This window comes from Colletes gigas, unplaced genomic scaffold, assembly GCF_013123115.1.
Source record: "Colletes gigas isolate AHSC1104 unplaced genomic scaffold, ASM1312311v1 Colletes_gigas_Sc00011, whole genome shotgun sequence".
Lineage (NCBI taxonomy): Eukaryota > Metazoa > Arthropoda > Insecta > Hymenoptera > Colletidae > Colletes > Colletes gigas.
The window spans coordinates 964,035-978,483 of record NW_025106640.1 but is presented as its reverse complement, the minus strand read 5'-3'; the positions used below and the strand labels follow the sequence as shown (position 1 = coordinate 978,483).

At 39.0% G+C, this 14,449-nt stretch overlaps 1 protein-coding gene across 4 annotated transcripts in view; it reads left to right on the top strand.

Annotated features, from left to right (window-relative positions):
• Window positions 1-14,449, top strand: part of LOC122398513 (ras GTPase-activating protein raskol) — a 190,878-nt gene that overhangs the window by 149,650 nt on the left and 26,779 nt on the right. For all 4 annotated transcript variants that reach the window (XM_043398448.1, XM_043398446.1, XM_043398447.1 and 1 more), the window contains one exon: window positions 10,279-10,373. In XM_043398448.1, coding sequence (XP_043254383.1) covers window positions 10,279-10,373 — 95 coding nt within the window. The remainder of the gene's footprint in view (window positions 1-10,278; window positions 10,374-14,449) is intronic.

Sequence of the window (14,449 nt, the reverse complement as noted above, 5' to 3'; positions counted from 1 at the left end):
AAGGGTTTCCACCGTTGCGTATCCACTTAGAATCTACCTAGGGAAGACTCTACAATGTGTAACTAAATTATAGTTACAAACTTTAGCATTAGATTCCTTTAAACGGGCAAAGAAATATCAGTAGACGCCATTTTTGTTTGTTTTAAGTTTTGTCAGTGATATGAACCAGAGGCAAAATTATTCAAAATATATTCTTTTTTTTTATGGTCTTATTGTATTAATATATTTCGATTTTAATTTCGTTACTTTACTTTGACAAATTTTTTTATATATGTTCTAAATAATATATCAGTACGCCCTGTCGATTTTTCTTAAGAATTTGTTTTTTAGTCATTTTGTTTGAGGCCCTACAGAAAAGTTGTCTAATACTTTTTTGCAGGTACCCGTGAGCTCTACTTCAGAAAAAAGTTTCATTGAAATATATTCACTATTGTAGGAGTTACGGCTGTTTGAAAATTGGACCATTTTTAGGGGGTTTTTCTTACTTTACGGGGTCAAGGAACAACTTTTCCAATATTTTTGTAATTTCTACATATTCTCCATTAAAATACGCGTCGTTTGCCTTTTTAAACATTAAAATCCTCCAATTTGTTCAGAAGTTATGATGTTTTAAAGATTCGCATGAAAATTCGGGCAAACATTTCTGGCCTCACATTAGATTTTCAGTAAAGAATTTTTTTCTTGAAAGTCCGTAGGATTTCGGGGATATGTCTATTGACCAAAAATGATTGTAGTTGACCCCAGTAACCGAAAATAATTTTTCCAGAACGATTTGAAATTTTTTAATTTCGCCTAAAAATTTGTCCACCTTCTTGAATTTTTTTCTCAAGACTGCGTAGGATTTCGGGGGTATGTCTATTCACCAAAAATGATTGTAGTCGACCCTTGCAACCAAAAATATATTTTTTAGAACGATTTGAAAATTTTTTTTTTCCTACTCGTATACCTCGTGTGGGATGGTAGTTTTCACCCCTCCAATACGAATATCAGTCGATAAAAAAAGAAAAATAGAAATATTTTCCAGTGCTCCATTTGTGAGCCAAGTTCTCATAGAAAATCTAGACTATCGAGCTTCATGCGCCTCGTAAATCGCATACAACGCTTTACGTAGGAAATGTTCATCGAGTTAATGGCTTGTTCGTTTAAACACGACGTTTGAAATGATCCACGCAAGGACGTATCTATCCCGAGATCGCCCATTGGCTATTGACACACTGAACTTTCGGGATATCATTGTACATTATGCGTAGTCGTACACGGAACTATTTTTAACTAAAAATCTGAATAAAGCTGTTAATACATCAGTTTCTCAAAACTTCTCTGTTCGTATCTCACAGTATTTACATTTTACACAAGAAACCGATTTATCTGAACGATTCCTGGACTTTCGGTATATTAGTATTTCCCAATATTAATTCATTTCATCAATTTTCATTGAAACGAATCGTTTTAGAAATCCGTGTGTGCCTCGTAAGAGGTACTAATCCCAGTGATTTTATCTACCAGTTACTCCACGGTTATTCGACCAGTTCCACGACAGTCGACGCGTGAAAAATACTCGGGAACAAGTTTGAGAGATCCACTTTCGCTGTTATTTCTGCACGAAAGGATCGGGGATGCGCTCTACGCTCGCTTCCGTTGTGCGCCGAGCTTAAAGACAGTGGCGGGGAGGAACGTCGGGCTCGTAAATTCGCGACCGCTTCTTGTCACGGCCAGCCAACCAGCTTTGCATCGTGATCTTATCTGTCAGAGTACACGCAATTGCAGGACCGTCGGTGCTCGAGTATGGTTGCGTTTAAGGGTCAGCTTTGTCGGCTGGGACCGAACAATGTTGCTGTAAACGGTGCATTCTTCCTTGCACCTGCGCGGAGTCGCGAAAGGCGACGCAAAAATGTGCCACGAAACACTTTGTGCAATACTTATAAATGACAAATTAAAAATAATAGTTCTTCGACTACATTCCATGATTCGAAATTTAGATGGCGTCGGTTTGTATTAAAATTTTCTTTTGTCCACGTTGTTTGCAAATTCCTTGATTTTTTAAAAATTGTTTTAGACGAGGTCTCCATCTGAGATACGAACATGAGTTTATCTTTCTTATTTAATTCTGTGTTGCATAATATGTCCCATGGAGAGTCCAACGAAAACAATTCGAAATTGGTTATAAAAAAATTTTGCAAAATTTAAGCATGATATTTTATGGATTTTGTATTCTTTAGTTACAGTATTAATTAATTCGTCTGTCTATAAATGCCTAAAATTCTTGCGATAATGTGTTCACCAAAATGGAGGTCCTCGGTTGGAGAACATTTTGGTGACCCCACGAACATGAATTCCTTCATTCGACTACATTTTTGATCATTTATTACAAAAATATCTTTCTTATTTAATTCCATGTTGCATATTATATCTCATAGAGAGTCCAACGAAAACAATTCAAAATTGGTTATAAACAAAATTTTGCAAAATTTAAGCATGATACTCTATGGATTTTGTATTCTTTAGTTACAGTATTAATTAATTCGTCTGTCTATAAATTACCAATCTATAAATGCCTTTCTTGCGACAAAGTGTTCACCAAAATGGAGGTCCTCGGTTGGAGAACGTTTGGTGACCAAAGGAGGTCGCGAAAAAGAATTCACCACGTACCAATATCGATGCAGGCCGCGAAAGTACACCCGATATCGCGGAGCAGTATACTTGGGCTTCGTTAATAGAAAATTTTCAAGCGTAAATTAACGGTAAAGCGGTCACTGTTGCGTGACGAACGCTCTCGGTGCTCGGAACAGCCAGAGTCGCGGTAGCCAGTTTGTCAAGAACGAATCTCCCGGTTGGGTGGTCTGCAAACGCTCGAGCGAGTGCTCCCGATTCTCCAAACCGAAAATCCCCAATGGGCATCGGTAGCGTCTAGCGGCGGCCATTACGTCATGCAACGGAATGCAAGAGGTCGACCTTGCGACCGGCACAATCGCGCATTGTTGACCGTTGAATGGTCCCCGCGATTCCAATCCGGCCTCTGCTTCGTTCCACGGCCGCCATAGAGAATTAAACTGATCGCTGCAATGGCTGGGATTATGCAAAATTACCCTAACGTCGATCCTGACACCGGGTGATTTTTAACGAAATTTATATTCCTCGATTCATCTTCCATTGCGTGCACCAAAATGGAGAACTGTTTTTGTTAAATTACAGCAAATTATTGCATCGACTTTTATACTCAAGTTTCACTGTGTCCAATTAATGGGGGTAGAATAAAAGTTAGTCAGGATTTTGAAATATTTAATATTTGTTGATGTTAGTTTCACGACATCTCTTGGTATCGACAGTGATCAATTAGGGTCTATGTATATTGTCAAGAATAAAAACAATTTAATCGTGGTAATCAAAATCTCCAACAGGATTTGAAAATTATGTATGAATTGTTACATACATATTAGGGAAACCAGTTTTTCTTGATTTATGGCGTCGGGTTTCCGAGGAATTTCCTGATGTACGAAACGGTAAAATTATGTTGTCTAACATATGCAGACACCATCAGCTAATCCATCCATCCTATCTTCGATAAGCCTCCCCTTTTTCTTCTGCATCATTATTTACGCTATCATTTTTCAATGTTCCATGAGTAGACAGTGTAGTATTCCATATGCAGCAGTTCTTAGATAACTGCGAGTCATTTTTGACTGGATAGGTAAACGGTAGCCATCCTTACTATTGAGAGGGATCCCCCTCTGACATATTCGAAGCTCAACGTCGAGTAGCGCAACCTGATCCGGGCGAGACAATGCATGCATAGTGCAAAAATGAAACTTTTTTATTTTCGTGTTTTTTTAAACGAAACTTTCACCAATGTATTTGTGACAGTTTTCCGGTTAAAATGAGACCAAACACGATATACTTTGTCTTCAACCTATTTCAAATAGAGTACAAAATCGTGTTAAATACGGTTAAATACGCACTCGTTGAATACGCAAATCTGATGAAAGTTATAACCGTGTTTGGTCTCAAACATATTAGTAAAGGTCCCATTAATAAAAAATAAGTTTCACATTGTGATACAAAGCCCCCCAAGAATCGAAAATTAATACTCGTATTTCTCGCAGCTATTCAAGATTTGCTGTATCCTCTTATTCAATTTACCCCCAAAACCTGAACATTAAATGTAATTTCGTAAATTTTCTTGTACCCGAACGGAGGCTCCAATGAACCAAACCTAAAATTACGGAAGTACCCGTACGTATGTTAATAAAAATACGCAGCTGGGGCTCAGCAACGGTCGCAAATTGATCCCCTGACCCTCGACAACCCCCGCGACAGAACTATCGTCGACCAAGACGTATCAATCGGCGACCACCAGCCGTTTCGATTTCGTTAAAAATATCGTCGATTGTTCGAGGCTGGTGCACGCCCCGTTAATGGCCCGCCGAGGAATGCCAACAATCGCACCCTTTGCTGGTCCATTGTGCCTGAAACGGAATCGTAACGCTGACGCGGATCGATTTCCGGGGAGTTGACTCGAGCTCTGTGTCGCGATCGACGACGATCGAGAATCGTTAATAACTCGTGACTCTCTCGCGTCACGTGGTCGCGTCGTTAAACTAAACGGCTAAAAAAAGGGGTTGAACGGTGTACGGGGGTGCTACGTTTCATTTCGTTTCAATTTCAATTCACTTCGACGGCCAGCGGTCCGAGCGAGAGGTCTCATTGTGCACTGGCCTCCGTGCACTCGAGCCACGCACAAAAGATGCGTTTTCTCGCTGCACGGGGCACCGCGTCTGCAGCTGCAGATCCCGTGCATCCATAGCGATGGAAAAGGTGCCCTTTCTGCAGGGCCAATTAGCTATTCATGGGCGATTCGCAACGACGATGTGTTTTCTAGCCTCGCGAGGGCGTGGGGCTGTGTGTGTGTGTGTCTGTCGCTGGAGGAGTATCCGCGTATGCCTTTTCGTCTTCTTTTTCATCAACCCCTGTGTCAATAACCGGGTACTCGAGCCTCCCTCTTCCGCGTTTCGTTTAAAAAAATTTCTTGTTCGTTGAAATATCGCGAATTTGCTCTCTCGATACTGTAGGCCCTTTATTATTTGTAAGTACTACCAGGAAGCAATTAATTTAAAATATACTTCTTTTTACGTTGGGGGGGAAAAGGGTTCCCAACACGTTGCATCAGTGAAATTTTCTGTGGCCTTGGAGAATTATTTTGAACAATTAATTGGAAGATTTAATCATTTAAATAGCTACAAAATATTAAATTATTTTAAACACTTCCAATCACGTTCAGAATTCCTTTCCTGTTGTGGAAACTCCCTGTAAATTGGCTCCTCGGATTTAAAGGGGTCTAAAAGCGTGCAAGCTGGAACTGTCTAATCTCTGGCCGCGGATTTACCAAGAAATGTCATCTTTGGCTCCTTGCTGGCAGTTTCAAGAAGTCGCCCGCGTCTCTTTTGTGCACTGTTCCTTTGTCGAAGTCCATTGAAATCGTGTCACAGGTCGCCCAGGCAAAGAAAGCGGCCATTCAGTCGCGACACGTGCGTCGTCCATTCGCCATTCGTGTTTTGTGGTAGACGCGACCAGTTCTGGGACCAGTTTTTCCGTCCCGTTGACGACTGGACTTTCGAGACGCAACCGAGGACTTTTCTTTCCCGTTTCTTTGCCTCGGAAGTGTTACGTGATTTTACAAAAGCTTCCCAGGTGGCGATCCAGCCGGTTCAATCGCGCGATATCGAGCGAGATAAACAGATTATTGCACTCTAAACGGCGTGTGTTTTCGATTAGGTCGCGAAGCCAGTGGTTCTCCTACAAGAAATTTTCTCCTGCGAACAATTTTTAAATGTTTGCAAAAACGAGGGTGACGGAAATTAATTTTGCAGTTGCACGAAACGCAAAATTTTGCAAAGTAAAAGTTCGAAACAGTTTAATTGAATCATCATCGGACGCGATAAATTAAAATAAATTACTGACTCGCGGTTTACGGCGGTCTTCCCCGCCATTTTTAGCGTCTCATATTTCGAGAACATTCTGACGACTCGTTTCCAAAGGTTGTTTTACGATGTCGCAACTTTACAACGCCGTAAAAATTCAGGATTCGCATGCTGGCAGTGAAACTTTACGATCGCGACGATGGAGTAATCAGGATCGAAGAAACTGCAAAAAGAAGGTCATTAAGGGATTCCTCGTGTCTCGGATGAAAATCATAAATTCTTCTTTTACTTCGTAAAGTTTATACGTTCGGAAACACAGTAAGTTAAGATAACTAAACTTTCGATGTGTTTCCTTCAGATTGATATTTCTTAAAAAATTAACTCGTCTAGTGAAAAGATAAATAAACTGAGTTTTACAGATTTTCCTAAAAAATGAGACTCTGGTCATAAATTAACTTCGAACGTTATCAACAAACTGTCGCTTGCGGGAGCACGTAATAAAAGTCGAAGAAAAGAGATTTAGTTGATCGTAAAACGCGTCGTGGTCCTCGTTGATTCCATATACAGAGCGATTCAACTTATTTCGCATTTTTAAGTTGGAATTAAATATCGTTTGATAGTGGCGTTAAATCTCGTATCTACGAAATTAAATCAGACTGAAATATTTCATCAACGCGATATAATCAAAGCATAGGTATTGCTATCGTAATATATCGATCCAGTGATCGCTAATTTAATTTGTCATTAAGCTCGTATTAATTCCCATCGTCAGGTTCAATTACAACGATCGCAATAAAAGCAACGTTTCTTGCGCAACGCCGAAAAGCTTTATTATTAAATTAAACCCGAGCCGCTCGGGTTTACAAAAATTGCGTAATTAATGTCGGGTATCGTCCACGTGATCGATCGCCTCGGCCATTAGTCGACTTTGTTTCAGGCTGCAATCCGACGAGCGTCGGATGACATTGATATATTATGGCCACCCAGTGTACACGGACACCTGTTACGTATTTTGACTCCGCCACGGTCTGTCAATATTGTATTACATATTTTGACAGCGGGGACTGGCTCCGATTTCCTCCTATCGATGGCCCTTTTGAGATCCAGTATCGTCCTGTAATTATGCCTCATTTTGGGGTGGTTTTTCCCTCGTTTTGGTTGCACTGGTATACTTTGTGAAATGGAGATTTTTTCTAGAGTCTAAACAGAAACAAAAGTAGGCCAAATTTTTTTATTCAACATCTTTTATTCCTTACTAGAAATTTTTATCTAGATAACAGTTATCCTCATTGTTTACTTTTCAAAAGTGGTATTTATTTTTCTACGTGTCGAGTTAAAAAATATTTTAGCGAACAGGAAATGTGGCATTTTCGTGACAAACAATTTTTATTCAACAGTATGCAAGCTTCGATACCATTATTCGTTATTTATCACTGTAACATAATTATAATATTTTTGGTACCTCATTTCTTACTGTTCTCGTTTTTCTTCGCCCCAAGAAATGCAACATGGGGGGCCCTAGGTCCCCGGATTGAGAATCCCTGATTGAACCAATCACAGGACCCACCTCGAAATCTATAAACGCAAATACGATTAAACAGCCGGGGAAACCCCAACGAGCGGATCGTTAGCGGTACGAAACGCACGAAATCTCATTGTCCCGGTCCGGGTCAAAAGTTCTAGGAGGAGGGGGGGAGAAGAAAGGCCCAAGTAACTCGAGACTCTTGTGCGGGGAGAAGCGTTTAAACCGCTGACCGTAAACAGAGAGGCCCCGGAGAGAAAGGTCCGGGCCCCGTTGGGACCCTCGCAAGGGCGTTAATTACAGGGCTGCTTTCGTTCTTCCTCCTCCTTCTTCCGTTTCCGGAAACTCGACTGGTGGGAGAGAGAAAGAGAGAAGAGAGGAGTGGAGGTTTCGAGCGTGGCACTCGTTCGAAGTCGCTCGTGTCGAGTAGTTGGTTCGGATTAAATGGAAAGAATCGCGCCCAAGGCACATACGTCTCGAGAATGGCTTTTAAATTGATCGTAGCTCGCTTTGAAACACTTAGAACCTGACACTTATTGTTTCAACGTCCATTTCGAAATTAAACCTCCTCTTCGACGCGTTTCACCCCTTCGTATCACGATTTGCTGTGTTTGAAAATTTTATGTTATACTTGGGAGATATTTTATGGTCAGATAAATTTTTACAGGGTCCACATACCTTTGGTTTGAGTTTACATACCTGTATACAAAGTATTTGAATGTATCATTGATTTTGAAAAACTCAAAAAATCGAGGTGTCCTATCATTTTGTCGCGGATTGTATATTCTGTGATAATTATATTTTAATTTCAATTTTATTTAGAGAAAATGAAAAAGAAATATGTACTGAAGGTAGTATATCTGATGATGAATCATGGAACAAAATTCTTAAAAATGTACCATTTGATATTGATTTAAAGAATACTTGTTAAATAAAGATCTTAGAGTGATAGGGATAAACCACAAACAATAAGAAATATAGCAAATATTTTTCTGCAATCTTGGATAAATATTTTCGAAAATCAAAATGTGTAATATTGCTTGTTTTCTGTGATGCTGGAAAATTTAATTCTCGAGATTAGATGTTAAAAGAAATACATTTAGGCTCTCGAATTTTAATGTAAAAATAAGTATTATGAAAAATTTTGGAGGATTGGTCTGAGGCAGAGTCAACATGTTAAAAATGAAAATAAATCCAGACTTTTGAATTTTAATGTAAAAATAAGCTCCATGATAAATTGTTGGTATTCCTAATTTCCCAATTGTCCAAAAACAAAGATTGGTTTCCTTCTGTGAAAAAAGAAAAATTTTTAATTTCGACTTCGTCAAGCACGAATTAATTTATTATTTCCCACGAGTACGAATCTCAGTAAACAAGATGGTTATCGATCGACACACACCTGCGAACGATCTAGTCAACGAGGAAGTTGCCCGACAGGATCTCGGCCGCCATTATTCCGGGAAGAGGAAAGCGAACGGTCAGATCTGTACCCGCGATTAAAAAGGACTTCCGTTTTCGCGTGGTTCGAACTCGGTCGCAGCGTAGCTCGGGCAACGCTGGAACCTTCTGATTTCAATAACGACGACGAGGCGCCATTGTGCGACGACGTAGGCCCATTCAGGCCCCCCATAATGCGTTCCAGCGAAAATGGGATGGAAACGTTCACAATAAAGCGGGGAGAGCGCGCGCAGGTAGCGCGACGGTCAGTTTCATTTTACCCCGGTTTGTCCGTGAACAGAGGAAGCAATTGTTACGACGAGTGCTCGTAACCCGATACCCGCTGTTACGCGTTCCTGGTGCTTAACAATGATTTGTGATTAAAAAGCAGCAGGTAGAAATCGAAGAAAACGTCCATCTACTTTGCTAATTTACTTTTTGTTCATAAACAATAGAGACGTCATACTTGTGCAATTTAATAATATTTCACGGCTTGCATTTAACGTGAAAATTGATGAAAAATATTGGGAATTATTTTAAACAGCTGAAATATATATCATTGATTGACTTTATTAATTATAAAATCAGAGTTGAGTCAGAGGCTTAGTTACATTATTGATATGGTTCTTAAAGTTCTGTAATGAAATGGAAAGCCAAAAATAAAAGAAACTTAGAAATTAAGATTACTTAGAAACTTAAAATTCATGCAAAATATTGGGAATTATTTTAAACAGCTGAAATGTGTATCGATAATTATTTTTATCAATTATAAAATCAGTCAGAGTTGAGTCAGAGGCTTAGTTACATTATTGATATGGTTCTTAAAGTTGTGTAATGAAATGGAAAGCCAAAAATAAAAGAAACTTAGATATTAAAATTACTTAGAAACTTAAAATTGATGCAAAATATTGGGAATTATTTTAAACAGCTGAAATGTGTATCGATAATTATTTTTATCAATTATAAAATCAGTCAGAGTTGAGTCAGAGGCTTAGTTACATTATTGATATCATTCTTAAAATTCTCTGATAAAATGAAAACCCTAAAAAAAAGAAACTTAGAAAGTGGATCTAAGAACTATAATAACAAATGTACAGTCACGAAAAATTAACAAAATAATCCTAAAGTAAATCTTCCATTCCCACTTTAAAAACTAACGATGAGAATATTCGTATAAAAATATAAATTTTTTAATAACTATTATTTTGGGAGGGGGTGAAGAATAAAGAACGATATCGAATGAGAGTGTCGGTTTACCTGTTCAGCGACGAAATTGCCTGACCGTGCTCGAAACGAAATACAATAATTAGCGTTACCCTTTGCTTTCCCCCTCCATTCACGGCCGGAAACGCCCACTCGTCGAATTACTCGGTGCTAAATTGCAAACGTTTTTATATGTTTCAGATACGTCCTACGAGAAGGCCTGTCGGAGGGGTAGCGCGCCTGCCACCCCTGTCCTCGGAGCACGACCCTTGGACGTCACCCCCAACAGAATCGTCGTAAGTAGATTTCGTTTTGTTCCCGTCGAGGCCCTGTAATTTTCATTCACTGTAATTTTCGACCGTTTGATAACCCGGTGCACGACTGCGTTTTGTCCGGGCGAATTCGTCCCGCGGAACGAGGTCGTTGATTTCGATCGGTTCCTTTTTTCAGACACAGTTTTAACTGGCGACGCTTAACCCTTCTGTCATTGTTCGTATTAACCCATGCTGGGCTCTGTACTGTACACATAAACGTTATAAAAGCGACACGACTATACAAATTTCATTTTTTAGTTACAACAAAAAAATAAAAAAGATAGGATATAGAAGACAATTTTTTTTTTATAAATACGCTAAGAAAATTAAGCTGAAATCTGGGACAGTCTTGTATATTATAAAAAAATTCTATCGATCAGGAATTACTGAAATAAAAATAGCAAATAAGTAAATGAAATCTGGGACAGCGCTGTATATTATAAAAAAATTCTATCGATCAGTAATTATTGAAAATTGCAAATAAATGAAGATTAAATTTTAAATCCAAGTAAATTAACAATAATATACTAATATTGTTCCGATTAATGTTACGGACTGTTTTTGGCCTTCATCGCGCTTAGATCGCGAGAGCAGACGATCGGTTTGCGCGGCGATTTTACGCAACAGGCGACGATTATTATTCTTCGTTGACGTCTTCATTCGTACGCGGCGCGAATCGCGAGGAATGTCGGTGAGGAGGCGTAAAAAGCGTTAATTGGCGAAATATCTGGGAGTAATTATTTTATCGCGGCGCCCCGAGCTCGCAATTAACGTTAGGCGTCTACCCGTTTGGGCGCTGAAGAAGATCTCCCGGTATGCTGTCCCGTCGTAGATCCTTATCGCGAGAAATACTTTGGGCGAATCTGTCAGCGCTGCGCCAAAGTGCATTAGACTTGCAGATTAGATCTGACTCTGGGAGTCGAGCCGACGATAAAGGAGTCCCCTCGATGGAATTTATCGTTCCTTCGATGCACGAACCGACTTCCGTTTTCTGAATTTGTAATCGTCCGTGTGCACGGGTTGTCTCGTTCCATCTTGTAAACGCGTGACGATCGAACGAGGGTTTCGGGCAGAATTTTGTGGACGAAAGTGAGAAAGTGGAAGTGAAAGAGGCTTCAAAATTATCTTGCAGAGTTTTAATCGTGTTTAAAAATATTTACAATATTTAGGTACCATATTTGAGAACAGATTGGGAAATTTGATAAAAATTTAACCATGTTAGGTTTATTTATAATATGTGTATTAATTAAAATAGAAAAAGGTTTATTAATATTAATGTAAAATTTAATCGTTTTAAAAATCCTTTTCCTTAACACTTTGAACTGTTTTCGTCAGCCATATTGGAGTGACTGAATTTTCCATTATAAAACTAGAAAAATTAATTCTCAAGTTGAAATAAATTTGGATAAGATTTATGAATTTTAGCAACGTTACAATAATAAGTACTAAAATAAATTTTATGTTATGTAATTTACAATCTAAAATTAATTTTTTAGTAAAAAATTCGGTAAACTAGAAATTAGAATTTCAGTCTTCCAGAGTACGATCCAGGTTTCGATCTGACAGTAAATATGTTAAACAGAGGGTTGTCAAATGTTAAAAATTTTCTTTTCTCTATTAATTTTCACGATCTGCACCCGCGTCACGTATGCCCGGAGATCTTTAGAATGTCGAAAGATAAATCGTCGTAGACGATTCTTTTGTAGCAGCTTACATCCACTGCTTCCGGTTGAAATCCCGGGCTCCCCGGTAACTCCTATCCCGCGTGCTTCCCTTCGTAGGGAGCATTTCGCTTTCGAGACACGGAAAACGGGACCTCGGTTTTCCGATCACGTAACTTCGATCTCTCGAGCCTCTCGTTGTATCGGGCCGTCGCCGATGCACGGTGCGCCTCTCTTTTTATTCAGACAAACAACGAGTACTTTACACGTCACGTCCATTGTGCTTTCCTTCGACGAATTCGAACGCCTCGATATTTTTCACGCTCGGTTTCATCACGACCATTTCGTGCGCCGCTCTGTCTTAAACGATCCTTGCTTTACGTCTCGAATCTTTCGAACTCAATTTTTAATATTATTCTGTGTTCAATGTTTTTAAACAAAATTTACTGGTCATTAAATTTGGTATAAAAAGAGTCCAGGATATCGGGGTCGATTAAATCTATTTAATTTTCATACGTGACTATATTTCAAATCTTGAATAATCGTCTCGAATTTTTGGAGCTCAATTTTTAGAATTATTCTGTATTCTATGTTTTTTAAACAAAATTGACTGGTTAGTAAATTTAGCATGAATCTTTTTAATTTCATATACGATTCTATTCCAAATCTTAAATAACTGCTTTTTGTCTCGAATTATTGAAGCTCAATTTTTAGAATTATTCTGTATTCTATGTGTTTTAAAAAAATTGACTGGTTAGTTAATTTAGCATGAATCTATTTAATTTCATATACGTCTCTATTCCAAATCTTAAATAACTGCTTTTCGTCTAGAATTTTTGAACCCAGTTTTTAATATTATTCCTTAGTCTATGTTTTAAGAAAAAAAATGTACTTTTCAGTAAACTGGGTGTTAAAATAATCCCCGATACGAGGGTCGACGAGCACGAATTTAGATTTCGAAAAAGGTCAAGGCCCCAAAGGGGACGTCGTAAAAGGGCAACTGTTGCATCGGGCTAGCAAATCTAATCAATGCAAGGAGATCGATCGCGTCATCGATGGGTCGAATTATAGCTCCGTGGATGCTGTAACATTTGTACGACACACCTCGCCGCAATTTCTTCCCTCGTTTCATCGGCGACTCTTCTTACGGAGCCTCAACTTTGCCCTTCGTTTCAATTTCGTTGCGTAAACGCGACACCTTTCTCCCCCCTCTCCTGCTGCATGCAAGAACGGATGGACGACGCAGCGTGGAAAATATCGACCCGGTGTCTTTTCCCTCCGCTGCAGGTGTTCTCAAATCTCACGTGTGTGATTTTCAGACCGCAAAAGACACGTTTTGTTTCTCAATTTTTTCGACGATACGTATTTCTCGCCATTTTGTATCATTCACTTGGCATTCGACATTGTTTCTCAATGTTATTTGACGAGTGGACGATATCGTGTTTCAAAATAATCGTCAACACTTTGACGGCCGATGTCACGTATACGTGAGTTCACTGGCCAACCATTATCGGCCGCTCTCACGAGTACGTGATATTATTTATCATACCACGAGGATCTTAAACATGATCGGAACATTACATATGTATAGTTCCACGATTCCACACACACACATATATAGTTTTTAATTACTTGAATGTCACTGATGAAAATTTGAATTATTTATTTTCATAATATTTAACTTATTGAGGCGTCGAAGAATTTCGTGTATAAATAACGAATGTTCCATTTGGAATCGTCCAAATTTATTTAGTTCAACGTTGGGGTAAAAAGTCGAGAAATCGTTTCCAGCTGTTCACCCTGTATGTTTCGATTTCGCTGGCGTATCACGTTGATCGATAAAAGCAACCCAGTGAAACTACAAGTTTCTTCAACAGTTCCCCTAGTACCGTTGTGAATCGTAAATGCCTCCACGTGACGCAATTCACCGCTATCTCTCTATTACAACATTCTATATTATTTATTTCGTAGCGAGCGAAAACGATAATGTTTATCGGGCGTGTTCGATTATTACGAAATCGACAGGAGGTAGGAAGTCTGAAACAAGCGTAGGTGAAATCTTGCCCAATAATATAATTAAATTCTTTATATTATTCATCGAATCCATTCGACTTTTCTTTGTAACATTCTTCTTTTATAATCGTGAAAATTTGAACAAAATTGCGACAATTAAAAGGTGAATATAAATTTGTTCCTCGCTGCTCGATTACTCGGAATATTTAATGCGTTTCGACGTTTTTTTCATTCTTAAGTACTCGTTGATTCGATCCCGCTACACGGTACTCCATAAAATTCAATTGAACGCGAGATTCCGGTAAGCTCGTTACACGATACTTAATGCAAAACGCGGCGTACGTTGAATCGCGCTGAAATGCGTCGTACGTTAATCCGCGAATT